This window comes from Periplaneta americana, chromosome 13 (genome assembly GCF_040183065.1).
Source record: "Periplaneta americana isolate PAMFEO1 chromosome 13, P.americana_PAMFEO1_priV1, whole genome shotgun sequence".
Taxonomy (NCBI): Eukaryota; Metazoa; Arthropoda; class Insecta; order Blattodea; family Blattidae; genus Periplaneta; species Periplaneta americana.
The window spans coordinates 136,752,385-136,768,991 of NC_091129.1; the positions used below are offsets into that span (position 1 = coordinate 136,752,385).

Below are 16,607 nucleotides of genomic sequence, written 5' to 3' on the forward strand. Positions count from 1 at the left end.
CAATAGACTGTGCCGGTACTATTTCGCATTGTCTGTAATGAGACGATATTAGTGATCGTAGTGGTTAGCAACTATCTACGGAGGCATATTTACTACGTATTGAGTTCCGTGACTGTATATACTAGACTGTTGTTATACATGCTCTTATTTTATTTTATTTGTATTTTTTTCACTTGGGTTTTGAGTTGCTTTAACTGCGAGATCATATCGTGACTATCTATTGGAAAGGCCAAATTGTGATTCACTGGATTTTCATTTTGCTGTCGTCTACCGACCACCGTGTACAATATGGATCCATGTCTCGCAAATTAATATTTATATCTGTGTTACAGTGGAAGTGGGAACCAACCCGTCATTTTCAAATAATCAGTGTTTAGTCTATATCTACTTTTATTCAATTTAACCTTAGTGACTAATTACAGAATGATAGTCTAATGATAATTATGTAAGAAATTGTTTTTGCGATCGAACACCGACTCATCCTGACGAATGTTAAATGATGTTAACTAATAGTCTACAGTGTCATGTTTGGTTTACACTTTAAAATAAGGACTTTAGAGCTATGTCCACGCCCTGTTGGAATGAAAGGAGTAAATATTATTCAGAAAATAAACACTTTTAAGCACATCTTATCCGTCATTATTCAGTCCGTTGGAATGAGAATTTCTACCATGTAGTTTGTGTCAACACTCGCTTCTTATATGCATCATGTCTTGTAATGGGGAGAATTAATCTACGGGCGTACTACGACATATAGCGACATATATATTGACAGCTACTGTCACGCTTTCAGTGATAGAAATATTTCCTTGTTTTAACCAGTCCAATACATTTGAATTAAATGGTAGCAGAGAGATGGCAATGTGACAACTAATAAACTGGTAATAATATTGAGGTATGGTATTCTGTTAGAAGCAGTTTGATATGAATTAATATGATTCGATGTAAATTTTGTATTGCTTACGGATTAATATAAGACCGAGTCGATAAATTTGGTGTTATAACAAACGAATATTAAATTAATTAGGCTTAGTATGTATTAAGATTTTACACGAGATATCTGTATTATATCCATTTATAATTTTCAATAAGGTAATTTATTCTGCAAATTAAATTCTACAAAATGAAAGTCACTAGTAAAAAATCCTTTTTTAAACTGAGTATCAGCATTTGAAAGAAAGTAAGCTTTGAACTATAGGATTTATATTCGTTATAGCAATTTTTCTCTTATGTTGCTCTACCAGGTTAAATAAATCATTATTATTATTATTATTATTATTACTATTATTATTATTATTATTATTACAATTCTTAAGTAACGACATCTTTATACTTGAGTTGATATTTCAAGCAGCGGCAGTATTGTTGCTGAAGATTACAAATTAAAAAGTATTTCATTTCTTTAAGAGTGGAAGGAGAAGTAAGTCAAAATTTGAAGAGAATAGGGGACAGAATGACAAAAGTCGAGGAATGTCTGATGGTGCCTTTGACTTATTTTGTCTCAAATTCAGTTTAATATCATACTTGTCTCCATTTATGTATCATTGTGTTAAAATACGTGGTTAGTATTACCCTGTTGTCACTAGAGTTCTTCAAAATCTTCAGCTTCGGGTTACAGCCAGTTATACGGCATTTGAGAATATATTTTTTTTTTCGTCTTATCCAGTAAAGTTCCACATTAGTCCACTATTACCACATCACCAATTACGGGTTCGTATTTTCATCACAAAAATTGTCCTTCACGTTAAATATTCATTGGCGATAATATTGCATCAAACGTTCTAACAGACTTACTTGTACGAAATATGATTAGATGTTTATGCTATATGATGTCACAATTCCCACACACCTATGTCCTTACGAGATCGACGTCTAGGGCAGAGGCGAAGTCCCATGCTGCCGCTACCGGCAAGGAGCGCGCGGGCTGAAGCTCGTTCATGTTGCAGAGGCCACTGGACCGCTGGCGCCCCTTGCCCGGCTGGGAGCCCCCCCGCAGGAGACCTACTCCTCCACAACAGAGCAGCACGTGAGTACGAGGTGATGAGGGGCTAATTGTATTGATTGTGCCGGCCGTGTCAGCCGCCCGCCGCAGTCAGCAGGTCCGGGGTTCCGTGCCAGTGCTTAGGGTAAGTCCACGAAGACGAACAGGACACGCGCCGCTGCTGTTGGTTATGGGCTCCAATCATGCATGGACCGACCGGGTGGGTATCAAGCTTGTGCTGTAGGCTTTCAGAACTGCAGGTAAGAGTTATTTTATCATAGTATTTCAAACCTAGGCTTGTTGATTGCGGGGTTAAGAAGAACATTGGTTCCTACCTCAGCAAAGACAAGGTATCTTTATCATTACATCCAGAAATAACATCTGATCTAGGTAGATTGTTGATATTAACGGAAGTAAGACGATTTGAAGTCGTCTTCAATAGCTCAATAATTAGTGATTACTAGACTTCGTGGAATTGCCACGAGAATCGTAAGGTTTACTACGCACGCGGTATAGACTATGAGAAGGGGACGTGCAACGGATGGAGTATGCCTCTGATGTAAACACTGAGCAGTATATTGCGGTTACAATAAAACCTATATCCTGCATTCAAGAAATATAATGAATGATCATTGAAGTAGGAAATATCTAAACATGTAAATACACAATTATTTTGTAGTAAGATATATTAACTCTTAAAATTTAATGTAATATACTCACAACATCCTTGAATATGTGCATTGCAGTGAAGAGTTACGTACATTTTGAGCGATTGCAAAGTGAACCTTCTCCGATGGTCACTTAAACAGTTTTTATATTGGGAAAATGTACGTTCAACAACACACGATGTAATACGTACATATTTGAAGAACGGAAAGTCACTACTTTTTAGTACACCAACTTCAGACGTCTTGTCGTGACCTGATAGTACATCATTTATAATACGAAGTTGTGAATAGGCAGAATTTTTAGCAATAATGTTTCTCAACTTACATTTCATTTTTTCTGAAATTAGTGAATTGTTATTTTGGATATCAGTTTGTGATACTTTATGCACTATATTAAGGGCTTCTGAGAGTTGTGGTTTAGACGACTCTAAGAGGATGATGCTTTTGGAGACGATTTTAAAATTAGAATCAATGAACAGAATATCTTCCAATAGCTGTTCAGAAGGCAATGATTTTACAGCTGCAACAGCGGAACTGTCTATGCTATCCAATGTATCAATTACCTCCATTATTTTGCCGTAATATTCTGCATAATAATTAACAGCATCCAACCACTGCGGGTCAAGACTGGCTGCGGGTGTAGCGGTATTCCAGGGGAAACTGTTTGGAACAGCAACACAGCAACACTCTCACTGTAGTATGTTTGATTGAATTCTTGTCTGCACTGAACAAATGTTAAGCTTTGACTATTCCAACCACAGTAATGCAAAAACAAGTGCTTACATAGGTATACATTAGCTGTAACTGCTGTATCTATTTGGACCGGTCACAACTCTTAATATAAACTGCTTTTACTACGAGACCGGGCGGTCGCTCACCTCCTCTATACTACCGTACATCGGCAACCTGATTGCATGCTGCGTGTGGCAATTCAACGAAGTCTAGTGATTACCATGCTTGCCATTATATGCAAGTTCAAGGTTCAAGCTCGTCTAAGGGCGATGGTTTTAAGTAGCAAAAAAAAAAATCGTCCGCATGAGAAGTGAAGATGGAATTCGTTAGCGGAGATTTACAGCATATAAAATAATACTACTTATTGGGGTTTCAGGCAAAATTATCCATCAGTTATTATAGATTTATTAATTTGTCCTACAGAATAATATCTGTAATATTAATTGTCAATATTACAGATATTATTCTGTAGGACAAATTAATAAATCAATAATATTCTCATAGCTGCAGTGCATAATTTGTACAGATTACTGTGCACATAACTGCGGAATCCCGGCCAACAAGTCACTCAGTTGAGTGCGCTCCTAGTATAATGGCAGTTGACATTGGACATATACGTCAACATATATGCCTAACTTGGAGTCAGGCCACAAAGGGAAACATTGAAGGAGGAGGATTCGGTCCGGTGCTGTGGATTGAATTCGGCATAGCTCAGTGGTCAGAGTGCTTGGTACGTATAACCAAGGACTCGATCCCCGGCGCCGGAGCGAATTTTTCTCCTCAAATATTAATTATCCATCAGTTGTTCTTCACCCTAAATTTCCTGCTTTGTAAACACATGTCTCCACGGATCAACGTCTGGACTGAGATCATAGACATCTCTAGCGAACTAATCTCGGAACAAAGCAAACACATTATGAGATCAGACACAATAAACTGACATAATGTTTTCTTTGAACTTATTGCATATCAAGATCGTACATTAAGTTAAGATTACCTTTGCAATTCATTTTGAGAGTGTTCAGATAACTCTCTAAGTAATATAACAAAACATCTATTTGATAGGATTATCTTGTTTTGAAAAGTACGGTACCGTATAATCTGCAGCGGAAGACTCTCAGCTTTGCTAACTTGCTGAGCAACGAAAGCGGATGGTTCTTCATATCTCCATAGTATTTTACAGCTTTATTTAAAATGCATACCGGTACTAGTTATGAAAAAGTTGATTGAGAGATTACATAGCAAACATAAGTTTTGAAGTCTCCAGTTTTTTTTTTTATACAGATTTCGCAATGAGAAACATGCATGGATTTTGTTTTCTGTCGAATGTGGATTTTTCATTGAGAATTCTGATACGATCTCATATTGTATATTCGGAAACTTGAAGAACTTGTTATCACTCAATTAAAATGTAATTTAAATGCAAGAAACAGCGGAACAGCCGCATGACTCAAGAACGTCTTTTCGTTGGTGAGACGTCATAACACATGTTACCAATATCATTTTTTCATGTCGGATGGGGTGAAACTGTTTTATGCTTCCTACTATATGAAGAAATCTTGTATCTGGTGAATTGTGCATATTATGTGCAAAAACACATTGCTTTCGTCGACTGTGCTTAGTGCAACTGCACAGTGCAGTACCGTAAATTTTCAGCGTGTGTTCCATCCTACTTTAATGCAGTGTGTTACTCGATCTGACATTCCTCTCTTAATCTTAAAAGTGTTGCTATGAAATGTGTTGAATAACATGGATGGACCTTTGATTCAATCCGCATATAGATGCAGCCTCTGTCTGAAAAAATATGTTGTTTCACGCGTACCTCTAGAAAAAATCTAGAGGTGTAAAGTCTGGTGACCGTAGAGGCTATGATTGAATCCATCTCGTTCAGTCTAGTGTACATCAAACATGTTAGTTAATTTCTCACGATCTATCTGAAGCCACATTCTCGTCTGTTAATTCAGTAGTAAATCACAGGAAGTTCATTACAATGGTATCCAACAATTCACTAAATGCATACTGGTTCACATTTCCATTAAAATATGGATCCGCAATCATATTGCCTAGTATTCAACACTATAGCATTACTTTTTTAGAACTAGAGTTATTGGATTCACGCATCCATCATGGGTTTTCTTCGAATTAATATTATGTATTTCGTATATGAACATATACCATCCAGAAAGAATTGGCATTAATCACTGAATAAGTCCACGCTATGGTCTCGTGGTAGCATGTTCGCTCCCGAACCCAGCGGGCCGGGGTTCTATTCCCCGCTTGGGACGAGTTGCCTGGGTGAGGTTTTTTTCGGGGTTTTTCCCTCATTCCTATGGATGAATATCAGGTAACTTTATCAGGCGTATGGAACCCCAATCATTCTCGCCACTTCCTTTCCCCCCTCATCCTTTCCTCATCATTCCGGTTGTCTTTCTTGGTTTTCAGATCGCGCCTGCGGCGGCCCTCCGAAGCTCCTGATGCTCTCGGCCGGCCTCCATTGATATGTCCAAGCATGGTAGTTGGTGAACCCACTCCTCTCCCGACGGGAGGGGTGGCCTACACCTCAGACCGTTGGCTAGACGGGAGTGGTGGCGTACACCTCATTCCGTTTGAGGGAGGGCTGTTGGAGTGGAATGGTACACGGACTTAGAGGAATATAAAAGTCGTTAGGGTGTTGGGAGTTCGGTCGGTTCGGCGAGAATAGGTGGCGATAATGAATGGGGTTCCATACGCCTGATAAAGTTACTTGATATTCATCCATAGGAGTGAGGAGGAAAACCCCGAAAAAACCTCACCCGGGCAACTCGTCCCAAACGGGGAATCGAACCCCGAACCGCTGGGTTCGGAAGCGAAGACGCTACCACGAGACCACAGCGGTGGACTCAATGTAGTCGTACAAAAAAGTTATAATTAAATGTACCTGTAAGTTTATTACAGAACAGGCCAAAACCGCACAAGTAGTCGAAAACTCTTTAACTATTTATAGCAGAAGGAGAGCCGCAGACGGTAGGCCTGCTAAAAAATTCTAATCAGGAGTGCTGAAAATGTGTATTTTCTTCAATATATTAAATAATTTGTACGTTAATTAATGATATTAAAGGAAAAGATGAAAGGATGACCATTCAAAATATTAGTGGATCTTCATCTAATCTTGGGTCTTTCTACAGTGAAATTACTGCATTACCTTTCTCAAAGATGACATTCTTCATTAGAAGATACGAGGTAAAAGTTATGAGTTACGACATTCAGTTGTTTAAATAGTTAATCTATTTATTTTTACCACTTTACTTAGGAACATTGTTAATGGGCATAAAGAATAATGTATTGGGCGGTTAGAGCGACGTACCCTATTGACAATCAGCACACAGTAATAGGTCTACTTGTCGAGTTCGAAAATCGAAAAATCGAAGGAGAATTGGGAGGAAAATTTAAAAGGTACGCAAAACGCGTCCTTGCAAGGGGTTGGGGGCTGTACAAAACTAAATATGTGAGCTCCAAGCCTGTTGGCCACTAGTCTCACTCCGGGTTACGCTGCTCCCCTGAAGGAGCTCTAGAAAATTTTGAAGGGGAAGCCGAAATTGGACGTAACCTCTTAGGTACCACATACGCGAGGGGGGCTGAGATTGATCAATTGGTCACGGAACGGGGCGAGGAGGAGTTGGCTGGTGTTTGCCGTTAGGATGGCAAGACGCCGTCATCTGTTGTTCGATGACAAAGCAGGTGAAGGCCGTCGGAAGAAGCGCCGTGAAATCTAAGCTGCAATTTGAGAGGTCCCTGTCCTTTCAATTTGCGACTTATTGAGTGACCTCGTATGTTTAATAGACTATTAATATTATCTGAACTAGGGCATACATAATTTATAATAAAGGTGGAATATATATGGGGAAGGGCATATAGGTCCGTGGCCCATTTCTTATAGGGCTCATCCCGACATTTGTCTTACGCCTGAGGAAAACCACGGAATACCTTAGGCAGGATGAGTTGTCTCATGTATAGGAGACTAGCCAATTTGGCTATTATGTAGGAGGTCATGAGCCTTGTTGATTTGTCTCAATTTCGAGACCAGCCATTTGGCTATATGATGGCTCAATTGCGAAGAGGGGGGAGAGATGTAATTGTTAATTAGGGAGATTCATGGGGATATGAGTGCAGGTCCGTGGCCCATTTCTTTTAGGGCTCATCCCGACATTTGTCTTAGCGCCTTAGGAAAACCACGGAAAAACCTTAGGCAGGATGTTGTCGAGTTTGCATTTCGGTCTCTTTTATATCTCATCCGGAGTCATTCGGGTGGAGCCCACAATGCACGCTACTGTCGCGTGCAGCCTAAGTCATTAAATTAAAAGTGCAGTGCCATTTGGCTTGTCGCAGCGACACCACTCACAAAATTTACTTATTTGTTGCTTGTAGTTCAACAGTTGCTCATTCGTTTACGTGGTTCATGAAATAAAAGTGTTTCCAATGGTACATTATTATGTCCAACATTTCGAAACAACCTATTAGTCCCTCCTACTAGGGAAGAATTATTATTCCTTACGTCAAATATATTTTCAACCATCATATACGTCATTTAATGGGGAATCTTGATTCCATATAAATTCAGTATCAAAGTTTTCACCGACTTTTAGTGTAATTTGTTCTACAAAAAGACAGAATATGAATAATTGCAGTTCAGTGTTGTTTACTTTTATGATGCGATAATCTACAGGATGTTTCAAAAGTGATTGTCAAAAAATTAGGGATGAGAAGTAAATTCATTAAAATAATCTTACTTGTCATAATATTTTAATGCGTAACGTTCATCTTCGAATATCAAACGGAGAAAACGTTACGGAAGTTTCAATATTTAACGTCACTTGCTTATTTTCTTACACGAATTATATTAATTTCTCACTTCCATTGTCATATATCCTTTCCAACAAATCAGATGCGACACAGTAATTCCACCCTTCTTGTTGGAGTCGTTAGAAACGGCTAAATCTACCTAACGAGTAGGATTAGCATTCTCATCCCGTTTTGTTCATTTGAACCTTCGAAACATCGTGTATTCCTATATTTATCATATCAGTTGAAAATGTCCAAGACTCATCCTTCTTAATAATACACCACTACTTTTCATTCAGAACGAAATATTTTTACGCCAAACGTTGACAATTTCAAATTTATTCTGTACTCGTCAGTAGTGTATTTCTAAATTTAAAAAAAAGTGCACAGGCTCTAGGATTTCGGTAGTACCGGGAGCAGTTGTCTTCTCGTCGCTATCATCATCATCATCATCATCATCATCATCATCATCATCATCATCATCATCATCATCACCATTACCATTATCATTATTTCTGCATTATTATTATTATTATTATTATTATTATTATTATTATTATTATTATTATTATTATTATTATTATTATTATTATTATTATTATTGAGAGTGTTTGACAATAAGATTCTCATGAAAATATATGGAGTTAAGTTGGATGAAGGTACAGGAGAATGGAGAAAGTTAGACCTACACAACGCAGAATTGTACGCGTTGTATTCTTCATCTGACATAATTAGGCACATTAAATCCAGACGTTTGAGATGGGCAGGACATATTCAGAAATGCATATAGTGTTAGTTGAGAGACTTCAGGGAAAAAACCTTTGGGGCGAGACGTAGATGGGAAGATAATATTAAAATGGATTTGAGGAAAGTGGGATTTGATGCTAGGGACTGGATTAATCTTGTTCAGGATAGAGACCGACCGATGGCGGGCTTATGTGAGGACGGCAATGAACCTCCGGGTTCTTTAAATGTCATTTATAAGTAGGCCTAAGTATTATTATTATTATTATTATTATTATTATTATTATTATTATTATTATTATTAAGTGGTAGTAGTACTACTAGTAGTAGCAGCAGTACATGCACGTGAGAATAGTACACGTGATTAAAATGTTAGCCTACATACTAATAGAACAGTAGGGAAAATGCATATATAATAGTAGCAATAAACTTTGAACAAGTAATATTTAACTTTTTTACAACATGCATTCTGTTTAAACAAATGAAGCTGCTTACATATAGACAACAAAATTGGAGCGACTTCCTGATAGCAAATACAAAAAGGTTAATAGGTGTGCAGAGTTGGGTTCATTATGAGATTGTTTAAATATGAATAAAATATTACTTTTTATAACTACAAAATTATTTCAACGATAATATGAAAATCAGAAAAGTGCCCTGGTGTCCCCCAGCTTCGAAAAATAGTCCCTTGGCGCCGCCAGGCGTGAAATACACACCTGGTGCTTGTCACATATCGCTTTAGTCCTAATTATTAGATTAAAAAATACTGACTGTGTTTTACTTAGATAGTGATGTGACGAGGTATTCAAGTAGGCCTATAAGTTAAAATCAATACGATTCTGTTAAGCCGTATGCCCTTATTAACGTCCGGTTTTCTGCGTGTATTCACTTTTGAAGATGGACAATTCTTCAGAGGGTAATTTAAATAGTATCAGTAATAAACAATACAAAGGAAATGAATTGATTTGGAAAGGAAAATGTCAGAAAAATGTTCTTTCGACAGTAATAAATTTGGAACCTGGATTCGGAAAAATAACGGTGAATTCCAACACGACTGTGCGGTTGTCATATAACAGTAATTTTTCTTTTAACCCTCTCATGCAGATGTCGGGCTTTTATGAGAACGGTAATAAATCTGTCTTAAGGAACTCAAGTCTTCGTGAACTCCTTGACAATACTGTATGGTCAGTAATTCTGTATCCGAAATGTGTTATCCTCTCATTTCCTAGTTAAGGTCCATGCGTAATATTACCTCTCCTAATTGCAGACTTTCCCAAGAACTGATTGCCGAGCTGCCTGTCCTACGAGTCAGCAAAGGTCAAGCATTACTCAGCAGAGGGCAGCAGTGCTGTCTATGTCTCCAACCTTACCAAGTATGTTTTGCGAGAATATGTATTAAATCGTAATCAAAGTCAAGATAACTGAAGTTGAATTAATTGAATCATTGTTAAGTTATGTATAGACCCTAATAATTCGACTTAAATAGATGGAAAAGCGTACTTCAATCATCCTTGACAAGGGGTTTCGATAGAATTGCTAACTTCTTTTTAAGAAAATACGGAAGACTAAGGAATCGACAGAATTTCACATAGAAAATGGACAAATTATCCAGTTCCGTTACTAAAAAACAACTTTATTCTACACTTCGGCAGACAGACTTAAATTTAGAGTCTTTTGAGACAGATTTTGTCTCGCGAAATAGTTGAAATCGATTGCACTTTGCAATTCTGATTTGATTAGGTGCGTTGTGTTCCTATATCGAACGTATATCCAATTATTTATTGTTCACGAAATGAAACATTCTATTCGTATGAGCATTACTAACTACTTGGTATGGTTAGAATAAAATTCGCCAGTTTTTCCAAATTTATAACATTAAAATGATTTAAATTTAAACGAGTGAGCACTAAAATTCATTTCTGTCAAGCATAACCTGTATTTATAATTTGTGTTGGGAAAGCCCGTGTTCCTAGCAATATAGGGGTTTTCCCCTGTGACATTCCAACAAGTCTTCATCATTATGATGACTGTAATGTGGACTCACCGCTAGTGGTGCACTCTTGATAGTCTCTGACGAACTAAGTGGTCTACTCTTCTCGGCACTGGCGGTATCTATAAGAAGCTCGTAGAGTCCGGGTGAAGAACAAATTAATGACACTATCTTTGATCGAAAAAAAAACAACTTTATTAACTGAATGTTTTGTGCATTATTCTTATATAATATCTTAATTCTTAAAATAACCTTTAAGACAGCATATAAATTACATTTAGCCTTTCTTTATTTAAAGTTATACTATCAGATAATAATAATAATAATAATAATAATAATAATAATAAATGATATTATTACAATAATAATATATGATATTATTATTATTATTATTATTATTATTATTATTATTATTATTATTATTATTATTATTATTGTATTTGCAGTGATCTAATATTATTAGCAGATTCTGAAGTCGCCTCAAACGTTCTGTTTTCTAATTACAATTCATTTATAAGGAATACGGGATGGAAACTTCAGTTAATAAAACTAAAGTAATGGGATTCATCGGAAAAAATCATCTCCGCAGCAAAATTTGCCTTTATGATAAACCTGTAGAACAGGTCCCATGTTTTAAATATTTGGGTTATCATTTGAGCTATGAACAAGAAAAAGATAATTCTACAAAACTGAATTATTTTAACTATGCACTGAATACCATTAACAACATTTCAAACCTTCTCTTGTCCAAAAACATATAAGAATTAAAGCCTATAAAACATGGCGAGAACTGTTCTCATGTATGGAAGTGAAGCTTGTACCATACGTAAATGTGATGAACACGAATCATTGCCAATGAAATAAAGTTTTTAAGAAGAACCGCTGGCTATACTAGATTAGATAAGAAAAAAAATTGCTATTTTGAAAGAATTAAATATGTTGTTTGTTGTTGTTTTCTAATGCGAGGCGTTTGACAATAAAGTAATTTGACCTCCAATATCTTTCAAAGATATTATCACATGAAAATGGCAAGTTGTAGCCGATTTAAGTGAACACCATATTTTAACGTTTTGGTGGCTACTTCATTCACACAAAATCCCCAATATTGACCCAATTTTAGAGAAAATTCAAAATTATAGACAGAAATGGAAATCTCATATTAGGGCCTACTCAGGATGCCTAGAACAAGGATACCACGCCAAGCACTAAATTACCGCCATTTAGGAACAAGACCATTGGGACGTCCGCTGAAACGGTGGAGCGAGACCGTAACAGGCCACCAGGCTTAATACATTATAGGAAGAAGAAGAAGAAGAAGAAGAAGAAGAAGAAGAAGAAGAAGAAGACTATTATTACATTATGCGTTCATTAGCAATTTTTTATTCATCATGGTAATTTTACTGTTTGCACAAATTTGTAGGTATTTGTAACAAAACTTATAATCTCTATTGACGAAGATAATTAAAACTCATATCACAAATACACTAACGTGTACTCTGCCTGTATGATTTGGTAACATAATTTCTTTCGCCAGTTACCAACTCAGGCTGTGCCCATTCTACATTATGTGAGATTCAACCCAGACATGCAAAACGTAGGAGTTCTGACAAATACTGACGTTTACAATTGAGGACCTAACATTCTAAATGTGATAAGTGCCAAAAACAGCTTTCTGAGATATTGATGAAAAACACACTGCGAAATGCATGTTGAGATACCTACAACACCGTCTTTTGGCGCACGAATATGTCACTTACAATTGAGCTACGACAAAGACAATTTAGTATGATATTCTCATATGGATGTTCCTCCCTTAGATTGAATAAAACGAAATTTGAAAAATTAGCACTTAGCACATTTAGAATGTTGTCTTTGAATGTTCACAGAAAATGGTGGGAGTATTTTATTACATATCTCCATGCTGATCTTTTAGATTTCTGCTTTGTAATAATTGCAGATTAAACAGGAAGTCCAAACACTACCGTGCGGTCATCAGTTCCATGCCATCTGCGTTTCGCGATGGTTGTTGCATTCTTCTGATTCCTGTCCTCTTGATGACTCTCCCGTCGCTCCTGCTCTCCGACGTCGAGCTCTTTTGTAAGTGTTTGTTTCCTGTTGAAATGTTTAAATTAAACTCACACTGTGACGACTTTTTTGCTAATAAACAAAGTACGGTATCTAAAGTCGCGACGTTGTTATTCCCGGCGTGACTCCTCCTCTTTGCTTACGTCTTAGGAAGTCAAGGCTCTATAAAGTCTAGGTAGGTAATATCGTTCGCCATTTTTGTTCTTTCGTTGCCGAGCTACCAGACGAGGGATCTATTTGCCACACCGTTAAACATTATCATGTCGTACTCCTATGATAATAAATCAAACGCACTGTAATTCAGCAAATAATTGAGCGGCAAATAACATCCTCGTGTGCTTTCTGCGAACGCCAACGAAAGAGCCAAAATGGCGGGCGATTAATATTAAGTATTTATCCAGCCTTAGGAAATGCTTTACATCTTCATCAGCGAATCACAAGACTCACACGTTTAAATGTAGCCGACCTGCAACGTGATTGGCTGCCGGAAATTAGAGCGACGGGACTATAAAACAGTAGCCTCTGCGAATAATTTTTTTCGTGAAATAGTCTAAATTCTAAAATACCACTAAGTGCTCGTAGTATTCTCTATGATAATTCTGTTACAAAAATAGCTGTAAGTGCACACTGTGTTTAGATTTCTTTGGGAACTCGCAATTCCATTCCACCCTTACTGCCATTTGTTCTAATCAGTTTTGTACAGTCCTTGCAGTTTAAAAGAGTCATTAAATAATGAATAACATATTCATCTCTTGAAAGAAGTGAAACTATACTGTAGATGTCTTTTGTCCTTGGACCAGAATTCAACCTGATAGCATCAGCTTCAACAGCCGCTATAGAGCATGTCTAATGAAAATGTATTTTTCAGTTGCTTCAAATGTTTTCCTACCGCTTCCGAAAAATACCCAGCAGGCATCCATGGCATTTCTCCTAATCAGACACGGGTAAGAGAGGTCTCCACTGAATGCAGGTCTTTGTATCTGTTCCAGGCGAGGGTGCGAACTCGCCCCGCTCCAGACAGGAGGCGTGCGGCAGTACAAGAAGCAGAAGAAGAAACTGCCTCTACAGGCGCCAGTACATCCTCAGGAGGTGGGGGAAGCTCTTCACGTTAAAGGACTGTCCCTCTTCGATCGCAGGTTCGTGTAGAATTGCCTAATAGCTTTACTTTTCATCTCTCACTCACGTTTGTTTTACTGACTTGTTATGGCATGGAAGTATTGTAGAAAGATATATATTTTAATACTATCAATAATATAGGAAATTTCACTTGACATTGCGTAAGAACATATTATTAAGGCATATTTACCTTTTGTCAGATTATCATGTACAGTACTACGTAGATTGTTTCTACTCCTCGCTCGGCTGCGGGTTCGATCCCCCCTTGGACTGATAACCTGGTTGGGTTTTTTCCGAGGTTTTCCCCAACCGTAAGGTGAATGCCAGGTAATCTATGGCGAATTCTCGGCCTCATCTCGCCAAACACTATCTCGCTATCACCAATCTCATCAACTCTAAATAACCTAGTAGTTTATACAGCGTTGTTAAATAACCAACTAAAAAAAAAAAGAACTGGTTTCATCTACGTATTCAGCTATTGTTGTCTTTATGGCAGTACTACAAATCAATGAATAAAAGACAAATGTTGCCGTAAAAGGCGAGTATTTTCCCTGGACCAAAAGTACAATATAAATGGAGTAAAAATTAGTATTTTGCCGTGGAAGAAATCTGTGGTACAACGGTTTAAGTACACATTTCCGTGGATCAGTAAGCTGTTCCCTTTTTTCACTTGTTTAAGTACTATACTGCTATACAATGAATTTTGAAGTCTGTCATTCCATTATTTAGCCAAACAGTATCATACTGGATCTGAATACAACGAAGTGCGGGTATATTCTGCCTAGCCTGCTAATTGTCGTGTGTAAAAATCTACATACATCGTTCTAATATTCACAGAAGTGTAACCAGCAACACAGAAGTGTAACCAGCAAGAACTTTATCTATGCTCTTTTCTGGGCACGTAGTTGTGAAAGATGTTTAAGTGCTATATTTGTTTGTATTTCAATAATAACGCTATCCTGTTACGAAATTTAATCAGTTTTTCCAACGTAATCTTGTGATTTTACTTTCCAGTCATTCAGTATAGGTCTGTTTCTCGAAACGAAGACGTCATACGAACGGAATATAGCTAGTATAAAATAGTTTAGGCCAGGGGTGCTCAATCTTATGAATACTGCGGGCCAGTATTTAAAAAAAATGTTCTTTTGTTGGGCCGCAGACATCCTCCAATAATAAATTCAATTTATAAAAATGTCTTACTAATTAGTGATTACTGTAATTTATAGTAATTAATAATATATTGTGACTTTAAAATTCAAAACAATAATGTAGTTTTATTCCTACAACAATAACCCTTCACTTTCTACAATTTAATTCTACTCCCGTCAACAATGGGATTTGCACTCCACACGACAATGACAATTTACTTGGATTATTGAAAACAACAATGAACCGTTAATTTTAACTAATGTTCACAAAGCACTATTTACAAATCAGAACGGTCGGTTCTCAATTCACAGTTCGTTTGCCTTGGCTAGTTCTTCTAGCTCAGTCACTCGAGTTCACAGTATCTCGAACCCCAGACCTTCAGAGACAATCCGCTGAACTTCGAACTCAGGTCCCCCATCTGCGGTCCACTGCACTCAAACTCAGGACTTCCGGCTCCACAGTTACGGACACAACTCAAGTCGAACTTCGGTCTCGAAGCTGGCTTCACTGCTACACAAGACTGGCTGGCTTGCTGTCCAAAACTAGCAATGACTGCAACTAACTAAACTGCTCCTCTAGTTCACTCGCGTGTCGTATTTATAACTAAACCATAGTTACGAGAAATTTCCACGGGTGTCCAGAGATAGCTCTCTCGAATTATCTGGATATCTCCCCTCTCTGCCGCGGTCGTTCTCTCTCCTCTCCTCTCCTCTCTCCACTCCATGCCACAGGAAGCAGATGCGCGCGCACTTGCGCCGAACTACGGCCGACCTTGTAATCCTTCTGCCGGTCGTGAGATCGTATCCCAGCTCTGTCACAATATGTTATTTACTTACAGGACTTGTTACAATTCGAATACAAACAACAAACTGAACCAACATTCCGCAAAAAAAAAAAAAAAAAAACCTCACGCTACGGCATTACAAATGCAACGCTTGGCTATTGTGCATTGTCTCAGAGTGTCTTGCTGACTAGCGCCACTGGCGGTTAAGTTTGAAAAGTATGTTCATATTTTTTTTTAATTTGAAGTTTGAAACTTACTATTGGACCGCAGCAAACATAGTGGAGGGCCGCGGGTTGTGCACCCCTGGTTTAGGCATACATTGTTTTCATAATATTTTAGATTTTTAAGTCAGAATAAGTTTATTTACGTATTGTTCTTTTATAATCTTTCATTTAGATTTTTATTAGTGAAATTAAATTTTAATAAGGTTAGAAATACAGTACGTAGTAAGAGAATTGTTAGTACTTTGAATATCTAGTTCAGTAGCGTCTTAAATAGTGGAACTGTGTGTTTGCAGTCTAAGTAGAGGTTTGTGGAAAT

The 16,607-nt window shown here is 37.4% G+C and overlaps 1 protein-coding gene across 4 annotated transcripts in view; it reads left to right on the forward strand.

Moving 5' to 3' along the window:
* LOC138712472 (E3 ubiquitin-protein ligase Zswim2-like) overlaps positions 1-16,607 on the forward strand; it is a 53,017-nt gene that overhangs the window by 21,330 nt on the left and 15,080 nt on the right. For all 4 annotated transcript variants that reach the window (XM_069844323.1, XM_069844322.1, XM_069844324.1 and 1 more), the window contains exons 6-9: positions 1,947-2,026; positions 10,211-10,316; positions 12,891-13,030; positions 14,008-14,154. In XM_069844323.1, coding sequence (XP_069700424.1) covers positions 1,947-2,026; positions 10,211-10,316; positions 12,891-13,030; positions 14,008-14,154 — 473 coding nt within the window. The remainder of the gene's footprint in view (positions 1-1,946; positions 2,027-10,210; positions 10,317-12,890; positions 13,031-14,007; positions 14,155-16,607) is intronic.